Below are 18,271 nucleotides of genomic sequence, written 5' to 3'. Positions count from 1 at the left end.
AACCACGATATAAAAACACAGAATAAATAATAATCAAAATAAAACCAAGAATAACCCAATAACCCCCCCCCCCCAAATTTTAATAGCAATAAAACACATAAATCACTGTATTTTTCCTTCTACATGCTTTTGGGGCAACAACCAATCGCCAGTCCACCCTTGGCACTATCCGTGTATAAGACGCCCACTGATTTTTGACATTTTTTTGGGGGGGGGACCTAGTCTTATACATGGAAAAATACGGTATGTTACTTTTCAATCAGTTCTAATATCCAAGGATGCTGTGTGCTGATTACATGGAAACCCAAACAGCCAGTTCTAAATGAACATGATGCTGCGTCTGCCTACAATTCTGGACTAACATACCTGCAATGCTGGAATAATGCCATGTTTTGTGATGTGCTGGCAGAATAGCCAGCATACCTCAACTTAAGTGTTTTTGTCAGCTCTGCATGCCTTAGAAGGAGGCCACTAGATACACTGAAGAATCTGTAGCTTCTTAGCCTCGGAAGTCCCCTTATGTAAAAAGAGAAAACAATTTTCTACTGATCTACAGGGACTCAAAACATAGCACTTTTGTACTTAGTGCGAGTATTCAGATCATCCTAAAACTGACTCGGGTAGCCCATCAAAACCATTCTTAGAGAAGTTCCAGGAAAAGTCTGTTAACATTTCCCTAACAATTTGATGTTCTGAAGTTGCTTGTGGGAGACTGCCAATGTCTCATATTATCTGCAGCTCCAGATTCCTCATGTGTAAATTATTTTCCCATAATGCACTATGGTCATTAACACTGCTGTTGAACTCTTAAACATAAAATGTTAGAGCTGAATGAGAAATAGGAATTTAATTAATTCGAGAGCTACGTAGCTTGCTATTTCTCTGTGTGTACTGATACTTTGGTGTGCAAACTGAAAAGAAAAACAAGTCTACTGCAGCTGGGGGAAACCTTTAGAAAATTGCCCTACCAGAAGAAGCCAAGCTTAATTATGATGAATGGAAAACTTCAGTGTGACTAAATTCTACTAAAATGCAAGTCCACATTTACTTTACTGGATGCTTGAAAATGCTGGAGTAAAACCAGTTTGCATTAGGATAAATAAATGTAATAGCCACATTAAAGTTCTAAATGAATGCAACATTAAAACTGAAGTCCTAGCAGTTAAGATAATAGCTGGCTGTTATGCCAAGCTTCACAGATTTCTTCCCGCTGCCAAAGCAGCTCTCATTTATAAGTGTCAGAGTGCTTTCCTCTTACAAGTAAGCATCTGATTTGTAAGCAGCTTCTTAGTGGCAAATTTACGACCAATATCCTGGTGGCCACAAGCGACCAGCAATTCTACACAGGCAACTGTGTAGGTAGGCAGAGGGAAGACAGACCACTCCCTCCTCCAGCAGCTTACATGGTTTTGACCACAACCGGCATGGAAACAGAGCAGGCACTGGTATCTGGCCACAATTTCACCAGGTTGTATCGTGAAAGGCAATTTTGCTTACTAGCCTATTAAGAGGCTAGCAAGCCTGCATTTCCAAGCTGGTACTAGAGGAGGTAGTAAAAATATTTGCAGGCTTATCGCTTTTGTGGTTTCACAAGTCTGCCATAAACAGTATTTGAATATAAATATGATGATTTTCATGATAAAATGGAAGCATGGATCACAACCTCTAGCCCTGAAAACTGAATGGCAAAAGATCACTCAGGAGTGCCAAATGCGAGTATCAGATGCACTTGGGCCTTCTTTACGTGATACTCGGCTTTGTTTTCCAGGTAGGAAGAAGGGACCTTCTGGGCAAATGGCACAATGACTCATTAAACCCTTTTAAGCACCAGGCGGTTTTGTTATTTATGTCATTTCTTTAATCACATTTTCCACATGGCTAGCCTTTTGTTGTCAGCCAGACATTTATCAGGCCCATGAGCCAGAGCAGCCTCTTCCACCCCATCTCCCACCCGGCTTTATCAGTCCAGAAACTGGTACTGACATCATGACCGAATAGAATAGAATAGACAACATCGATTTAACAACTCATGGTTGCTATCTTGATCTCGGGCTCTAAACAAGGGCTGAAGCAACTGGGTACGTTCCCACAGGAGTGCAGATGATTGAATACAGTATTAACAGCTCTGCAAAGTGCTTTGCACCTTTCCAAATGGAAAATGTATTTAATGCCGAATACACATTAATTGAAATGCCATTCAGGCAGGGCCACCCCCGTCACCCCCTTAAGTATTTAATCACTTTTTTCTATTTCTACTTCTTAGACCATAAATACAGTGATTTTTCTGTTTGCTTTTCTCCTATAATATTCTCCCCTTCTCCCAAACAATGAATTAAAGTAGAATTTAGAGATTTACATACTGTCAAACATACTGTAATATATCAATATATTGACAATCTGATTAAGTGTCTGCTGCATTAATGGGAGGAATTCCATGAAAAGCCTGAAGCTGTCAATGCATTTTTCCCATAAAACAACCATTTGCAGCTTCAATTCCATTCACGTGTATAGGATGGGATGTGTGTGCCACACACACAAACACACACCAGCAGTTAGGGCTTTGGAGAACAGCAAATAGAAAAATCTAATTTAACAGTAAGTTATTTGCTAGCTTTCAATTTAACTCTTTTCACAGAATTGTAGAGCTGGAAGGGACCCAGAGGGTCATCTAGGTCCACCCCCTGAAATGCAGGAATCACAGCTAAGAAAAGGATGTCATTTTGAACTCTTCCATGAACTCGTATCCTTGTTATCGTGGTAGCAAGCAAAGCCCCTTACTTAGAGCAGCCTTGAATAACTTCAAAGGATGTTTCATTTTCAGGCTAGTGGCTCAGGGTTCATTCACATGCCCAGCTGTGTGCAGTTACTGCTGGGAAAACTTGTGAATGGCAGGGCACTCCTGTTTGTGGGCACCCACCACATGAGCCATATGGTTATCAGCTTGTGTAGAAGTAAGTGGGTGTCATTCAAAGAGGACCCCTCCCCATTTTGATGCTGGACACAAATGCCTCTCAAGTGACATTTCAAGCCAACTTAAAATGAAACAGATTTCTGAAGCTAATCTCTTGCAGTGACTTGACTGGTAACCCATACAAAAATCTCATAGGTATGGCAGACAGTTTTAAAGTTATTGAGCTGGAAACAATGTAAGAGGCAAAATTACATATAATCAATCAAACTAACCCACCTGTCTTAAGAAACAGCACCAGCCAACCCATTTGACACAATTAACCTAATCAGCAAAATATACAAAATCCAGAAAGCCAATATACATAGATATTTTTGGTATAACAAGCTAAGAAAGTTGTTTATATGTTCACAGCTCGTGAAAGATCTTGGTCATCCCTGTAGGTCAGTTTTCCCCCAAACTAATGTCTAAGGCACCAGGAGGTAACAACTCACATCCGCCCCAGCCAGTATGCCTGTGCTGACTGGGACTGTAATCCAAAACAACTGGAGGTCACTAGGATGAGGAAGGCTGCTTTTTGTCATTCCTTGAAAATGCCATCTCAAAGTGCTACATCAACCAACATGGTAAAAAGGGATGTTAGGGGGAACGATAGACAATCAGCACTGATTGCATGTAAGGTTATGCGGAATAAACAACCAAAGATATAAATCCAGTTCAGACAATCCTCTCTCAACTTAATAAGCCAGTATATGAATAAGCCTTTTGCCTGTTCATGAATGCAGTCTCTAAATAACCCTAATTAATCAGGCCGTCTCAAAGTAGCCATAGTTTCCTGTTTTATCAAAAGCTGGTAACCATGGTTTCCTGGTCCAGATAAAATGGGAAACTATGGTTAATTTGAGACTTACTCGCTTGATCGCTCATGTCACGAAGGAATGAAGGGGCTATATATATGTGCAAAAGGCTAATTCATATTTTGCCTTAATATAAGATCACCAGCCTGTGATTTTCAGATGAAGGGTGGTATAAATATTTAAATAATAATAACATAATAAAGCCAAGTGTTTGACAGAAGCCATGTGTTTCTGTATTGAATAGTACAGGATAATCCAGAGAACGAAATAGCTTCTACATCACATCCATAAGCGGCAAATCATCACTTGTGGCTTCCCATCATATGTCTCTTAAAGCTATCCAGATAAATTACTCTTAACCATTTTATCTTGAGATCCATCTGATGTGGAAATCCAAAGCAGCAAAACCAAACAAAAACAGACTAACATTTTCTCCTAGTAAAATGCTTTATCAGCACTCATCTTAACCAATCAGATCAAACAAGGTATCACTGGAAAGGTCACAGTGTAAGGGCAATACTGAGTAAGTGGCTCTTTGGATCCCAGCCACTGTCAACACTAATAACTAAATACGGAACTAGCCAGATGTCCAAATGTTCTGACCTAGAACAGTTCTTAAAAGGAAAGCCCAGAGAACGAAGAATACATTTTGTGATTTTTCCAGTACCCAATGTAGTCAACTGCATTGCTTTCTGGTCTGGTCCATTCACCCAGAAATCAGTCAAAACTGATGGGAAACACAAGCAGGTAAAATGATCTTTCATTATTTGGAACTTTTCTTGCTATTGCACAGCAATAAATGTCCCAGGGAATTTTTCTCTAAAGACCTGTGTGATAGTATGGCATCTTCTTCAAAACAAGGTCCATAATGGTCACAGCTGGTTTGTTGGCCTGGCTCAACTTCTGTACCATAAAGAATAACAAAAACTAGGAATCTGTAGTTTGCCAAAGCATAAAATATTTTCCCTGCAAAAGCTGCAGCAGCTGCAGCAGAAGAAGCAAGTCTGGAACACTAAGGTCAGAAAAGGACGACATCTTTAGAAGTACAGCCAGTGAGATGCCCATGTTCTACCTCTATGCGCTGGATCTTGTTCTTTCTATAATGTGTTTCATTAATCAAAAAGATTGAGAAAATGGCTCATTAAATAGTCCTTAAAGGGCCTGTCAAAAGAAATGGAAGGTACAGTTCAACATGCCCATTTCACTACAGTATGTGTCCAATTTTGGGTCTAAAATTTTCAGTCCAGCACAACTGTTTAGTGAAAGGGCATTTATTTACCTGCTGTTTTACATCTGAAGGAGCTTGGCTCAGAAGACTCAGAAGCCTGCCCTTACCAATGGTGGGCAGGTGGGGAATTGCAAGAAATGTACAAAATATTGCAGCTCAAGCATCCTTTAGGCATGCAGCAAGTGAAGGAGCTACATGTGGCTGAGGGCTAGAGCCAGCTTTTCTTACTGATTTCAATTGAAACAAATTAGATTTGGTTTCAAATAATTCTGGTTCAGGAGCGGAAAGGAAGATGCATCACTCTGAAGTGTTAAATGGCATTACACTTGAAAGAAAAATCTGGCTGACCTATCCATTTGGTACACAGAAGAGAAATGGTCATGCTGCTACTAATCAAACAGATTAATTATGCTGCTTCAGTAGGCAAAGAAGCTCCACAACATGCTGAGCTTTAAAAATAACAACCCCACACACAGGGTACATCTTTCCTTAAACACAATCCTAATTTTTAGTTAATGTTTATTGCTGTAAAGGTAAAAATGTGTAATATGTGAGTCCTATGGCTTACAACTACCACCTGTTTGCAAATACTGCTTTCTTGGGTAAGGTGGTGGCAAAGGAGTTGCAGGAGTTCCTGGAGAATATGAATTACTTGGATCCATTTCACTTTAGGTTCAGGCACAGTTTGGGGACTGAATCAGTCTTGGTCGCCCTGATGGATGACCTGTATCAAGAGCAGGATGCAAGGAGTGCACCTCTGTTACTGCTTCTTCCATCTTTCAGCAGCTTTTGATACATTTGCCATGGGATCCTCTTGGACTGGTTCCATGGGATGCATATTGGAATCACTTCTTTCACAATGGCTCCACTCCTACCTAAAAGGTTATGCCCAGAGAGTAGCATTGGAAACTGTGTTTTGGCTCCCTGGTCCTCGTACTCGGGTGTACTGCAGGGTACAATCTTGTCCCCAATGTTGTTTGATATCTATATGAAGCCACTGGGTATGGTCATTCAGAGCTTTGGGGCAAAATGTTGTCACTGTGCTGATGACGCACAGCTCTACTTCCCTGTAACATCTGAGTCAAAAGAGACTGTGCGTTATCTGGACTGTTATCTGGCTGCAGTGATGGAATGGATGGTAAACTGAGCTTCGACTCTGGGAAACAGGAGGCACTGTGGGTGTCCGAGAGATTGATCGGTTGCCTGTTCTGGGCAAGATAGCATTCCCTCTGAAAGAACAGGTTTGGAGCTTGGGAGTGCTCCTGAATCCATCTTTCTCATTGGAAGCTCACACAGCTTAGTGGCTATGAAATAATTTTACCAGATATGGCTGGTATGCTAACTGCAGCCATTCTTAGACCCGGACAGTCAGGCCACAGTAATTCATGCATTAGTAACCTCAAGACATCATTACTGAAAGCAACAATTCCATGCTATGTACTCAGAGAACTAACAAAATGCAGTTGGGGAGAAAAAACCCCCAAGAATAAAACTGTGGTTTGATATCTTACTTTGCAAACTAACATTGGCTATAGGATGCCACTATTGCTCATGTTTGCCTTCAACCTCCCCGCCTTTTGCAGAGTGTGTGTGTGTGTGTGTGTGTATATATATATATATATATATATATATATATATATGATTTGTTGCAAAAACAGCAGTAAGGTAATGTGAACAAAGCACTCTGAACACACAAAAGCATGATACAAACATTAAGTCTTAATACCGCCACTACAATAATCCTAGAAAACCATAGGAAGTAAATTGGTGCAACATTATGATGGTGTTAGCCTAAAAAATATTCTGGAAATCATTTTTTTAAAAAAATATTTACTGCAGTGAACCTTTTCATTATACTCCTAAATCCCTTTTCAAATCATTGTGAGGATTTCAGCTTGCCCCAAGAGATACTAATCGTTTTGATAAAAAGTCAGCCAGATACACAAGAAATAAGCATGAGCTGAAGTTACACAAGGGTTGGTTTTCGATTCTTATGAACCACAGGCTTCAAAATTTAATCAACACACTACCTAAAGCCTTGCCGAGGTGCATTTTTCAGGGAACGCCTTGATCTCCTGGACACAGAAATATCAGGTAAAAGATGTGAAGCCTGATTGTATAGCAAAGCACTACACTGCCATACAGACAAACAAACAGGCAAGGGGGAAAAAACTTTTTCAAGAGAAGCGGGGGGTGGGGTGGGGTGGAAATGCCAGTGTGAAAAATTGCCACTAGCTCACTCAAGTGAGACAATTGCTGATCCATGTAGAGAGACCAAGTCAGTGGATTTAAAAGATAACTACTGAACCTCCACTTCAATTATAGCTATACATTTATCATTTCTTCTGCCACTTCTATAAATTTATACCACCACCTGCTGGACAGGATTTGAAAGCAATCAAAAATAATGTAAGAGTTCCGCTTTTGAGTATGACTGCACAGTTAAATATTTACCTGAGGCAGATGCAAAGCAGCCTGGGATGTGCGGAGACCATATTGTGCTGTAAATGACACCTTCGTGGCCTTTAAAAGTACATAAAGACTGTCCCACTGCAGGATCCCACTAGATATAATGTAAACAAATAAACAGCTGTTTGCGCAGTGTAATAACTGAAGGCAATATACTGAATTTTATTTGCTCACATTAAAAACATAGGCCTGTTTTGCTAAATATGTGCACTACAGCATACATTATTGTCCTATTATAAGATGTTCATAAACAGGGCAGCATTTTCTACTTTTGACTGAGAAGAGGAAAATTACTACACAGATGAACTTTGTTTTTTATTATGTTTATTAGGTTTCCATTTTAAATTCAGTCAGGTCAGCCCTTGACTTTTTTAAAACTTAAGGTATAACTATAGGCACACTTACTTGGTAGCAACTGTCATTGGAATCACTATGAATTATGTTTGCATAAACAGGCACAGGATGAACTTCATTATTTTTAAATAGCCCCAGATAGTTTTAAAAACAGAGCCAATTCAAAGACAGAAAAATGCTCTCTTTTGGCATTGCAAAAAAAATGAAAGAAAACATAACTAGTTGTTGTCATGTTTGTCCCTGAAAATAATACAAAATAAAAAGGTGTCATCTTCCACTAGAACAACTTCTCTGTGTAGGAGTGTGAATCTGAGATCTGTTAGAAATGTGCACCTATGAAGCAGCTTTGCTTTATATATCTGAAAATTAGCTATTTTCCATCCTGCAGCATGAATAATTCTATACAACCTGAGTGCTTGAATACTCCTACATTGTCCTAGAGCAATCTCGTTACCATCTTATCTTGTTTGTGTTGCAAAAAATCTCTCTCCAGCACTTATGATCAGCAAACTTTAAACTTCTGGTTTTGTTATTCGTGAAACTTTTTTAATTGGTGCATATGACAACATGCTAGCAGAACGTATTCAAGAAGAAATAGAACAGTGATAGACTTTTTGGAGGTAGGCAATTTCAGATGGATTAAAAATGGCGCCTTCACCTACAGCTGAAGGGGAACAATCTTCAGAATTCTACTATCTCATTCAACTGCATGCTCAGACCAGGCCTAATATCCTTTCTATATTAGTGGCAGTACTATTTTTCTGTTTTCATCTTATTCACCTCTTACTGCAGGACATGTAGGTCCAAAAGCAATACTTCAGCACCTGTAGTTTTGCTCATTTCCCAGGAATTCTGCTTCACATAATATTATGTTCAAATTTATTTTCATCATCAACCCAGTGGGTCAGTGGCAATTTTTTTCATAAATCTCTCACACAGGTTTGAACAGTTAGTCTTCTGCTATGTGGAGAACCACAATCTGTGCTGACTCCAGATGCTGAATTCATTCATTGCCTATGGCATTTGCAAGAAATAAAGCAGGGGTGGCCCTCCAGTTGCTATTGGACTGCAATTCCCACCAGCATGGTTAATGGTCAAGGATTATGAGAGTTAGAATTCCGAGATTCCCCATTCTTGACCTAAACCATCTTCATTTTTATTAAGCCAGTATAATTTCAGCAGAGAGAGCGAGGTAGCATCTGTTCAAACAAAGAGTCAACAGAATGGCACAGGTTAAGAGAGGATTCTCTTCCTGCATGTTGAATTAATACAAAATTTAAATAGCCAGAAGTACAAACCTACCAATTTTGCTGTTTGATCCCACGACCCAGATACTACTAGTTGTTCTCCTCTGGCCTGGCTCCAATCGACACTGTAAACCTGCAGATATAGGATTAATTTCAGTTTACAAGTTCACAAAGCATCCAAGTTAGACAAACTATAGTTAGAGTGGTTTTTTTCTGTCCTGCTACTAATGAGAATATTTGTTATGAAATCAATTAAAGCATAAACCTTCTGAAATGTTTACATATCTAGCAAAACAAAGCCCCACAATGAAAGCTTTCTCTTGTTAACACCAGGAATTAAACTGTTTACTATACAGTGGTACCTCAGGTTAAGAACTTAATTCGTTCTGGAGGTCCGTTCTTAACCTGAAACTGTTCTTAACCTGAGGTACCACTTTAGCTAATGGGGCCTCCCGCTGCCGCTGTGCCGTTAGAGCACAATTTCTGTTCTCATCCTGAAGCAAAGTTCTTAACCCGAGGTACTATTTCTGGGTTAGCGGAGTCTGTAACCTGAAGTGTCTGTAACCTGAAGCATCTGTAACCCGAGGTACCACTGTATAAGGCTTAATGATACATGAAGTCTCAGTAACACGTTCATAAAGATACAAGTTTATTTAGCTACATGATATGACATATGAAATGAGAAATAAATGAGTAGGTAGATGCATTGTATTATTTGTGGAAATGTACTACTGCAGTCTTTACTTTAGAACCGAGGCTCCCCTTCCTAAAACAGAAAGCTGAAACCTTTCCGTTACTTATTATTTATTTAATAAAATTCATACACCACTTGGTTGTTAAAAAGTAACCTCAAAGCAATTTACAATGTGCTCTCCAAGATGGTCCCTATGGTCCAAATGATTAGAGCCATTTCTGTTGCTCACTATGACTATCTCCTAAACCTCTGCCCAGATATTATTCACCCCTGTTCTGGTAGCTCAGTTGCTTTATACATTTTTATTAATTTTTTTATTAATTTTCCATTGATTATACATATATACAGTCTAGATTACATAAGTTGCATATAACATAGCTGTTACAAGAATCATATATATAGTTCTGGTAGCTCAGTTGGTAGAGCATGAGACTCTTAATCTCAGGGTTGTGGATTTGAGCCCTATGTTGGGCAAAAGATTCCCACATTGTAGGGGGTTACACTAGATCAGTGTTTCCCAACCTTTTTTGGGCAAAGGCACACTTGTTTGATGAAAAAAATCTCAAGGCACACCACCATTACAGCCCCGTGACGTCAGCGCGCAGCGTCACGCCGGGAGGGACGCACGAAAGTGTAAGTTTCAATTTTTTCCCCTCCCCCTTGCCGGGGAACCTCCAAGCTTTGGGGGTGGGGGGGGAGGAGGCAGCAAAGCGAGGCAGGAAGGAGAGCGCGGCTTGGCTGGGTGAGCTTTGGCAGGGGCAGGGAATGAGAGCCGCGAGGCGGGCGCTGCGGACGGAGGCGCTGCCCGCCGAGCTCGCAGGCAGCCAGGCAGGCAGACGGCGAGAGCCCCGCGCTGGGCGGCCTCTCCTCGCCGCCCCGCCTCTCGCCGCCCGACTCGCCCGCCTCCCTCCAGGCAACATCTCGCGGCACACCAGGCAACATCTCGCGGCACACTAGTGTGCCACGGAACAGTGGTTGGGAAACACTGCACTAGATGACCCTTGTGATCCCTTCCAGCTCTACAGTTCTATGATTCTATCAGGCTATCCTCAGGCTGACACATTCTTCCCTCATCTTTCCTCCACTCCCTTTATTGTGTACAGAAGGCAATGTCCAAACCAGGAACCCCCCTAGGTTTTTGAACACTGTATCTCTTTCACAATTCAAAGTACCAGTGGATCCCCCTATACAGAGATTCACAATGGACGAATACCACATCCAGACAGTTCTGATTCCAACATGTCAGAACTGCCAGCCTTGTTTGTCCACTCTGCTAAAAAAAATCTGAAAGCATATCTCGACAATTGTACTTCACAAAGTTTAATCTGAGGCAACTCATGAAGGATTGCAAGACTATTTTCCTCTCATAACTAACAATAGCTATTTTGTGAGTTAACTAGGCTGCAAAACACAAATAATTTGGCAGCACAACCACTATATTGAGGTTTCCGTGATAAGCCTCTTGGGGCATTAATTCACAAAGTCCTCGCTGCTTGTGGAACACCATTCCCATAACTGTCGAATGCTAATCCTGATGCAGTATGCAAAAATAGACCTGTTGGGCCTGTGACACCTGCTTTGCACAAATGGAACCTACCAACATGCAAAAAGACTTTAAACAAGAAACATTTTACCTTATCTGTACCAGCTGATTTTCTTTTGATAAGCCTTGTAAACAAACTAAGAGATGCTATTAGCGTGAAACTTTTTACTACCTAATAAATAAAAATATTGCTTAGAGACAATTATTACCCTTCAACCAGGCAAGTGACTACTTTTAAGTTTGGCTTTGATAGTAATGTGTGTGTGTGTGTGTGTGTGTGTGTGTGTGGTTATACAAGATCAGACACAAGGGCAAGGTAAAAGAAACATCTAACAAAATGTGATGCTTACAGCATTATTCTCTGAAACAAGTAGTCGTATCACTCAGAGAACCTTTAAGTGCCAAGTCTGTCAATGGTAGAATGAAAAGCAACAGTCTCTCTGATATAAAGATCTATATAATATTTATATTATTTATTCTCTTGATGCTGGGGGGATTAGGATTTATCCTCAACAGTAACGAAAAGCTCTCAGGTTTATTTCTGAAATATTATTAACATTAATGAGAGTATTCTTAAGAAATGGATTAAGCATTAAGATATTCAAAAGCAATGGCAGCCAGATATCTGTATCCATATTCCAGTCTGGAATCTTGCTACATGTTTAGATGACCTGCAAGAGTCTTTTCTTTATCTCACAGTACACATTTTGCTACAAATGTCTCTAATCCATGGCTGATGCCTTCAGTTCTCTTGCTTCATAAGCAATAAATAGTCTAGACTATCCCCAAACTACGTTTAAAATAATGTAATATTTTAGTAAAATATTATCATTTTTAGGGCAAAGACTATGTCTTACATATTTATAGACAAGCTGCCACAAACTCTGATATGTGACACCCAAAAGTAAGGAGAGGGAGGAAGGCAGATTTCATCTTGCTCTGAGTATCTGATGTGCAAGACTTAATCCTTGATCTGAAGATAATGTATTAGTTTTATATAATGTTGATTTGCCACCCACAGCACCAATCCGGCACTTCTGTTTGTATGCTGTGTGGCCCGGACATTCATTTTGGAGTGGGGAGAGAGACAGACAGACAGAAGGCTGGCTTATGCATGATCCCTAGTGCTCTGTCCTACTGGCCTTGGATCCCATCTCTGTACTGCTCATTCAAGCCCCCCTCCCCAATGATGAGACACTGGACATCAAGTTTCCTCTTGTGCTGTATTCTACAAATATAATTTTAGCATTGAGAAGTAGTTACAAACTACTTGTAACTACTTCTTAATGCTAAGAACTGAGAGCCTGTGCCACCATTTTAACAACTAACACAACAACCCACGGGGCATCCAATCTTTGCCATGGCCTCTGTCTCACTTGCCTCAAATGGTGACCCCAGTTCCCTTACTGACAGAAACTTGCTGGTGAAACACTCTGCTTGTGCTAGAAGGTGAAGCCCAAGGTGATGCCACCAAGCCCATCTCACTGCAACATGCCCCTTTCCTTGACACATCAGTGGTGCTGGCTCAAACACCAGGGCAAATGGAATGATTGTGTGTCTCCTCTGTACTAATGTGATGACCCTGGAGTCAAACATCATGAGTCGCTTTCACTTCACAGGGTGGGGAATTTGCATCAGACAGTAAAAAGCATGTCCAAGTAGTTTCTTGAGCAATCACCTTTCCTTTTTCAATAAACAATACCAGTGGCGTAGCGTGGGTTGTCAGCACCCGGGGCAAGGCAAGTAATTTGCACCCCCTAACCCGTGGATTTGCGCCCCCTAACCCGTGGATTTGCGCCCCCTAACCCTAACCCCCAGATGTTGCGGCCGGTGCGGCCGGGCCCCCCCCTGCACCCCCCACGCTACGCCACTGAACAATACACCTTCAAAGTTTCAAGGGTAGGCCCAGAGACTAGATTTGGCTCAGACTTGTAGTCTTCATATTCTTCTCAAATTGTCTCCAGAAATCACCAGATTCAGATACTTATAAGTGGAGGAGGCAAGCCCTTTGTCATAGGAATAGCTTAAAAACAGGTCTTCCCAAAACAGTGAATTTCTTTCTAACCTCTTCTAACCTCTGATACTTAGGAGGAAGTTTATTCTTTTTCACTGGGCAAATAAATTATATGATCAATACAATCCTCAGCAGATATGAACCACAGCAAAATTAGCTATAATTCTTGAAGGATTTTTCAGATATTAGAAGGCTAGCAGAACATTATGAGTCAGCACGCTTCTGTGAAACCCGTATAGCTGCAATGTCTGCAAAAAAATAGAGGTTAGGCATCTTTATGAGAGCCAATAAGTAATAACTCATTTCAGAAGGCAGAAGTTCATATGATATAGGAGAATACAAGCTAATGATTTCTGTAGCCCAGAAAAAAATCTTTTGAGTTCAGTTTATAGAATGTGAAAACTTTTATGTTTGGTATTAATGCTATGGATGATGAAATGATTGTGGTTTTTCCCCGAGTGGATCAGAAAAGCTATATGCTATGCACTGCTCTGCTTAAATAGATGGTCACATTTACATGAACAGCTTAACTCAATATGTATACCCAGTGTATCAGCTGCTGGGGGGGGGGGTTCACTGTTTCACTGTGTTTTGGTGGTTGGTAAAAAATAAAATATTATTTTAAAAAACTGACAACTCAGTATGTGTGGCAACTCTGAAAAAGATAAATAAAATATAACTTTAGGATAGATCACTACAATTTCTAGAGGATGTAATTTAATTCTCCTAATTTTTTTAGTAAGAATTATAACTCATCTGCAGTGCTTCTCTTAAAAATTTTAATATGATTTTCCTGTGTTCAAAAATAAGTTAACAGTTTTAATTGTATTCTTTAAATTTTAAGATGATCTTCCTTTGTTCAGAAACAACACAAGAAAGTGGAGCAAGACCAATGGCAAGAAACCAATAGAGAGATTAGGAGAATTCAGCTCAAAGAGCCAATTCCAAGCTATTACCCCCAAAAAAGATGAAAAATGAAATCTAAGAGTAAAGTCAATACTGCACTTATCATTGGTTTATCAACTTAGTAGGTATTTAGTAGGCCTAAGTGTTTAGGTCCCTATTTGTGAATGAAAAGAAATGCAACAACAAGATCTATTATACCTCTTGACTGTGCTCTTTATAGACTTGAAGTGGACCTGTGGGCTTTTCTGTGTCCCAGATTTGTAATGATCCATCTCCACTGGATGTGATAAGCACATGCTCATTGTTCTCACTCCATGTCACATCAAACAGGCCATCGTTCCAGTCAAAACTGAACAAATAGCAACCAACACATTAGTTCATGAGAAATGGTACATAACTTAAATAAATTCATATGCAAAGATAGCAGATTTAAGTCTGATTTTTTTTTTATAAAAAAAAATACTTCTCAGGAGTCAGTATAGTTCCATAGAAAGAGTGATAGTTTTGGACTGGGGAACAACCAGGAATAAAATCTTGGATGAGTCTTGAAGCTTCACTGAGCACTCTACAGTCAAACACATTCTGTCTTAGCCTAACTTACCTCATAGAGAACTTGTGTAAGGATAAGATGGGAACCACTAATGCTACTTTGAACTCCTTAGGAGGAGAGCAGGATTTTTTAAAAAACTGATAAATAACTTGCCTGATTCACAAAGTTAGTCTTCCATAGCTTGGTGCCTCTCCTATGTTTTAAACGAGAATGATGGGAGTTGGTGTGCAACAACATTGCAGAGTTCCTCACCACTGCTTTAAGCTTTGCTCTCCTGCATCTCCATAAAGGGCAGCACAACTTGTTTGTGCCCTGCACTACCTGCGCTGGCTGTAAAACCTATAAGCTGACGTCTTGGTCAGGAATCTCAAGAGTGCTGTTGCCCACCTCCTCAGTTGCTTCCCCTGGCCCTAAAACTTTATGTAAGGGTTGAGGTCTGGTAGGCCTCAGTCTGCCAAATGGTAGGCCTCAGCCACTTACCAGTTACTGGTTTTTAAATCCCTTTTCAACTTAAAGGGTTTACGTTCTAAACGGCATTCAAGGAGAATTGTAGCTAAAATTCCACAGCCTCAGTTAAGAGATGTAGTCACATACAAGGTACTGGACACAACTTAGGCAAGGCACCAAGACTGCAGATGGAAGCACTCATTGGCACCTAAATGGGTTTTTACAGGTATCCCCATCCACACGGTGTACTAAAGAATCACATTCTCTTCTGACTGCAAATCATTTTGCAGAAGCACACCTGCAAGAATCCATAATTCTAATTGTCATGCTTGCCATTGTGTTTCTCACTGCATTCTGGTGAGTGTGAAGTGTGACAAGCCTCAGACTTCCTCCTGTACTTGAATCTAGTGAGAAAGGGTAGCATATTCCTTCAGCTGCACTACGCTGGAGACCCTCTCAGCATCCCTGAAGTAGAAAGTCTCCCTTCTCCCCTAAGTTTAAAGTGTAGAGGTGGTGAGGGGAACAGGGCATTACCTTGTGGCTCACCAAGACATCCCAAAGTTTGTGCACTTCTATATATTTGGACCTGTGAATTAACCTATTTTGCCCTTGAAGGATCAGAGCACATGAATGATTCCTCGCTACTGCCTAGCTAAAGTAGTTAAAGATTATCCCCTCAAGAATAATCAGAAATTAATTTTGGAAATATATCCCAGGCAGCCAAGGATCCCATTTTTGTTCCATTAAATCCAAGTTTTGGCTTGGATTCAGAAGCAAAATGAAGCTTCTAAAATAACATTGAAGTCCAAAAGTTGATCACAACTTTCTTTATTTGACTGCTCCGATTTTGATGGTTAGAGACAATTCCAATACATCAAGGTTATATGATTATATTTTTATTAATAAGTTATAGAACAATAGTACCTTCTAAAGAGATGAATTCCAGCTTCATTTTGTTCTAATACTACCAGAGTTCCACAACCTGAAAAAGAAAAATATTACTCTTTGAAAATAAGGAAATACCTTATAGTAGACTATAGTATTTATTTTCTTTATTTTATTTCTTTAATTTATAGTCATTATTCCACCATAGAACCCAATGTGGCATAATTGTGGTTCCCTGGAAATATCAGGAATAGACTAGCTTCAATCTGGTTTAATGTAGCAAACAGTGGTCTTATCTATCTTTAGACTATACTTTAGGATAATTAGATTAGAGTGAAGTACTTGAATTATTAGGATGATAGCTGTCTATACCATGTCAGGCTATTTGTCTGTCTAGCTCTGCACTGACCACTTGGGCTGGCAGCAGTTCAAAAAAACAGAGTCCAAATGCCATAGTGCAGGGGTGTCAAACTCAAATTCATCGGGGGCCGCATCAGAACGGCCGGCGCCGCTAGAGGGCAGACGTTCTCTGGCTTGTAGGCTGCCGCGCATGCGCTGAAGAGGCGGCTTTCTTGTGTCAAAAAAAAAAAAAGCGAGAATAAAAGGTGAAGGCTGGCGGCCGGCAGCGGCTACACAGGCCACATGACAAGGTCTGGCGGGCTGGATTTGGCCCGCGGGCCTTGTGTTTGACACCCATGCCATAGTGGGTAGGAATCAACAGCTATAAATGTGTGATGGGGAAAATGCAAAGTTAGACACTGAAGCAGAAGGGTGGGGAAATCAACAGTAAAATGCTTGTAAACTACTACTCTTGTTACCTTAGTAAAGAAACAGTAGCCACAGAAAGTTGTGGGAGTTTAACTCCATTGACTTCATTAAGTTGTATAAATATGCACTTAATTGTTGTCAATTGCAGTATATTTACCTGTTAAGTAAGCACCACTTAATACAGCAAACCTTACATATTTTATGTAAACATACTGTGTAGAATTCTGCTGTTTTATATATTAAGTCATGCAAGCACATAATTCACCAGGACATTCTTTTGCACAAATCCCATGAAATTAATGCTGTTGGTTCAAGATCAGAACCATGTTCTTCATTGGTATGGGATTGGTAAGAAGTGACAGGACACTCAACAGTAGTCTTAGAGATAAATACAAAGCATTTTAAAACCTCAGCTGAACATTACTAGACATCTTAAGCAAGCTTGAATGTCAGGTCTAATGCCACCAAATGGTGATTTAAGAAGACTGACTTACAGGAGTTGCTTTCAGGAAAGCATGTACAGGATTGCAAAACAATTCTATAAAATACCTGGTGTTCAAGTTGTTTTTTTCACTTACACAATCAAACCTATCTAAAGTGTTACAGTCAAGTGTTACAGTCTGGAATCAACCATTTTCTAAAACAAAGAAGATACTACGGTGGCATATACAGTATATGAAGTTGTCCTTTAGTGCGTATAAGAGGTGATATGCCTGTAAATAACAGTCGCTGGGGAGCACAAGTAGAGAGTGTTCTGCTTATGGGTTTTCCATGGGTATATCGTTGGCTACTGGGTTTTTGGTCTGATCCAGGAGGACTGTTCTTAGGCCCTTATGTTTAAACACTGTTAAGGTTGGTCTTTATATCTAAGTATCAGCCACAAGTACCTCAAAAAAGCACATCCTATGGCAGATCATCAGCAGACAACCATGGAAACAACTGGGATTAGGTATGTGTGTTTTAGTAAGCAGTTTTGACACTGCACATAATGGAAGTGCTATTTTAACACTCTTTCCTCCAGCTCAGAATCTTACAAGAAATCCTACAGCACGCTTCTTCCGTTCGGATGCCTTCGATACACACTTTTTTCCAGTGCTTTTTTTCTGGGGGTATGCATACCCCTAAACATTTGCAAATCTTCGCACTTTTGTCCATTTACTGTATTTATTTTCCCCGATTTGAATTATAAAATGGTGATTTTTCTTGAGTCCAAATGAGAGTACCCCTAAACATTTTTAAAGAAAAAAAGCACTGCCTTTTTCTACTATGCACTGTGGGAACCTTTCAAGGTCGAAGCACGAGCCCGACCACAAGCGTGCTTACTCCAAAGCAAGCCCCACTGAGCGCATACTCATCTAAAGGCTGCAGCCCTCAAGCCTAGGCGCCAGCAACTAGCGAGCC

The 18,271-nt window shown here is 40.3% G+C and overlaps 1 protein-coding gene across 1 annotated transcript in view; it reads right to left on the bottom strand.

The window, feature by feature from the left end:
• The window catches only part of PEX7 (peroxisomal biogenesis factor 7), a 55,330-nt gene that overhangs the window by 36,528 nt on the left and 531 nt on the right, over positions 1–18,271 (bottom strand). Inside the window, exons 2-5 of the mRNA XM_081187902.1 lie at positions 16,142–16,199; positions 14,419–14,569; positions 9,119–9,196; positions 7,448–7,556 (exon numbers count right to left, since the gene is read on the bottom strand). Of these exons, the coding sequence (XP_081044028.1) occupies positions 7,448–7,556; positions 9,119–9,196; positions 14,419–14,569; positions 16,142–16,199 (396 nt within the window). The remainder of the gene's footprint in view (positions 1–7,447; positions 7,557–9,118; positions 9,197–14,418; positions 14,570–16,141; positions 16,200–18,271) is intronic.

The sequence above is a fragment of the Podarcis bocagei genome (genome assembly GCF_964188305.1).
Source record: "Podarcis bocagei genome assembly, chromosome: 3".
NCBI lineage: Eukaryota > Metazoa > Chordata > Lepidosauria > Squamata > Lacertidae > Podarcis > Podarcis bocagei.
Note: the sequence above shows the minus strand (reverse complement) of the source record. Positions and strands in the feature narration are given on the sequence as shown.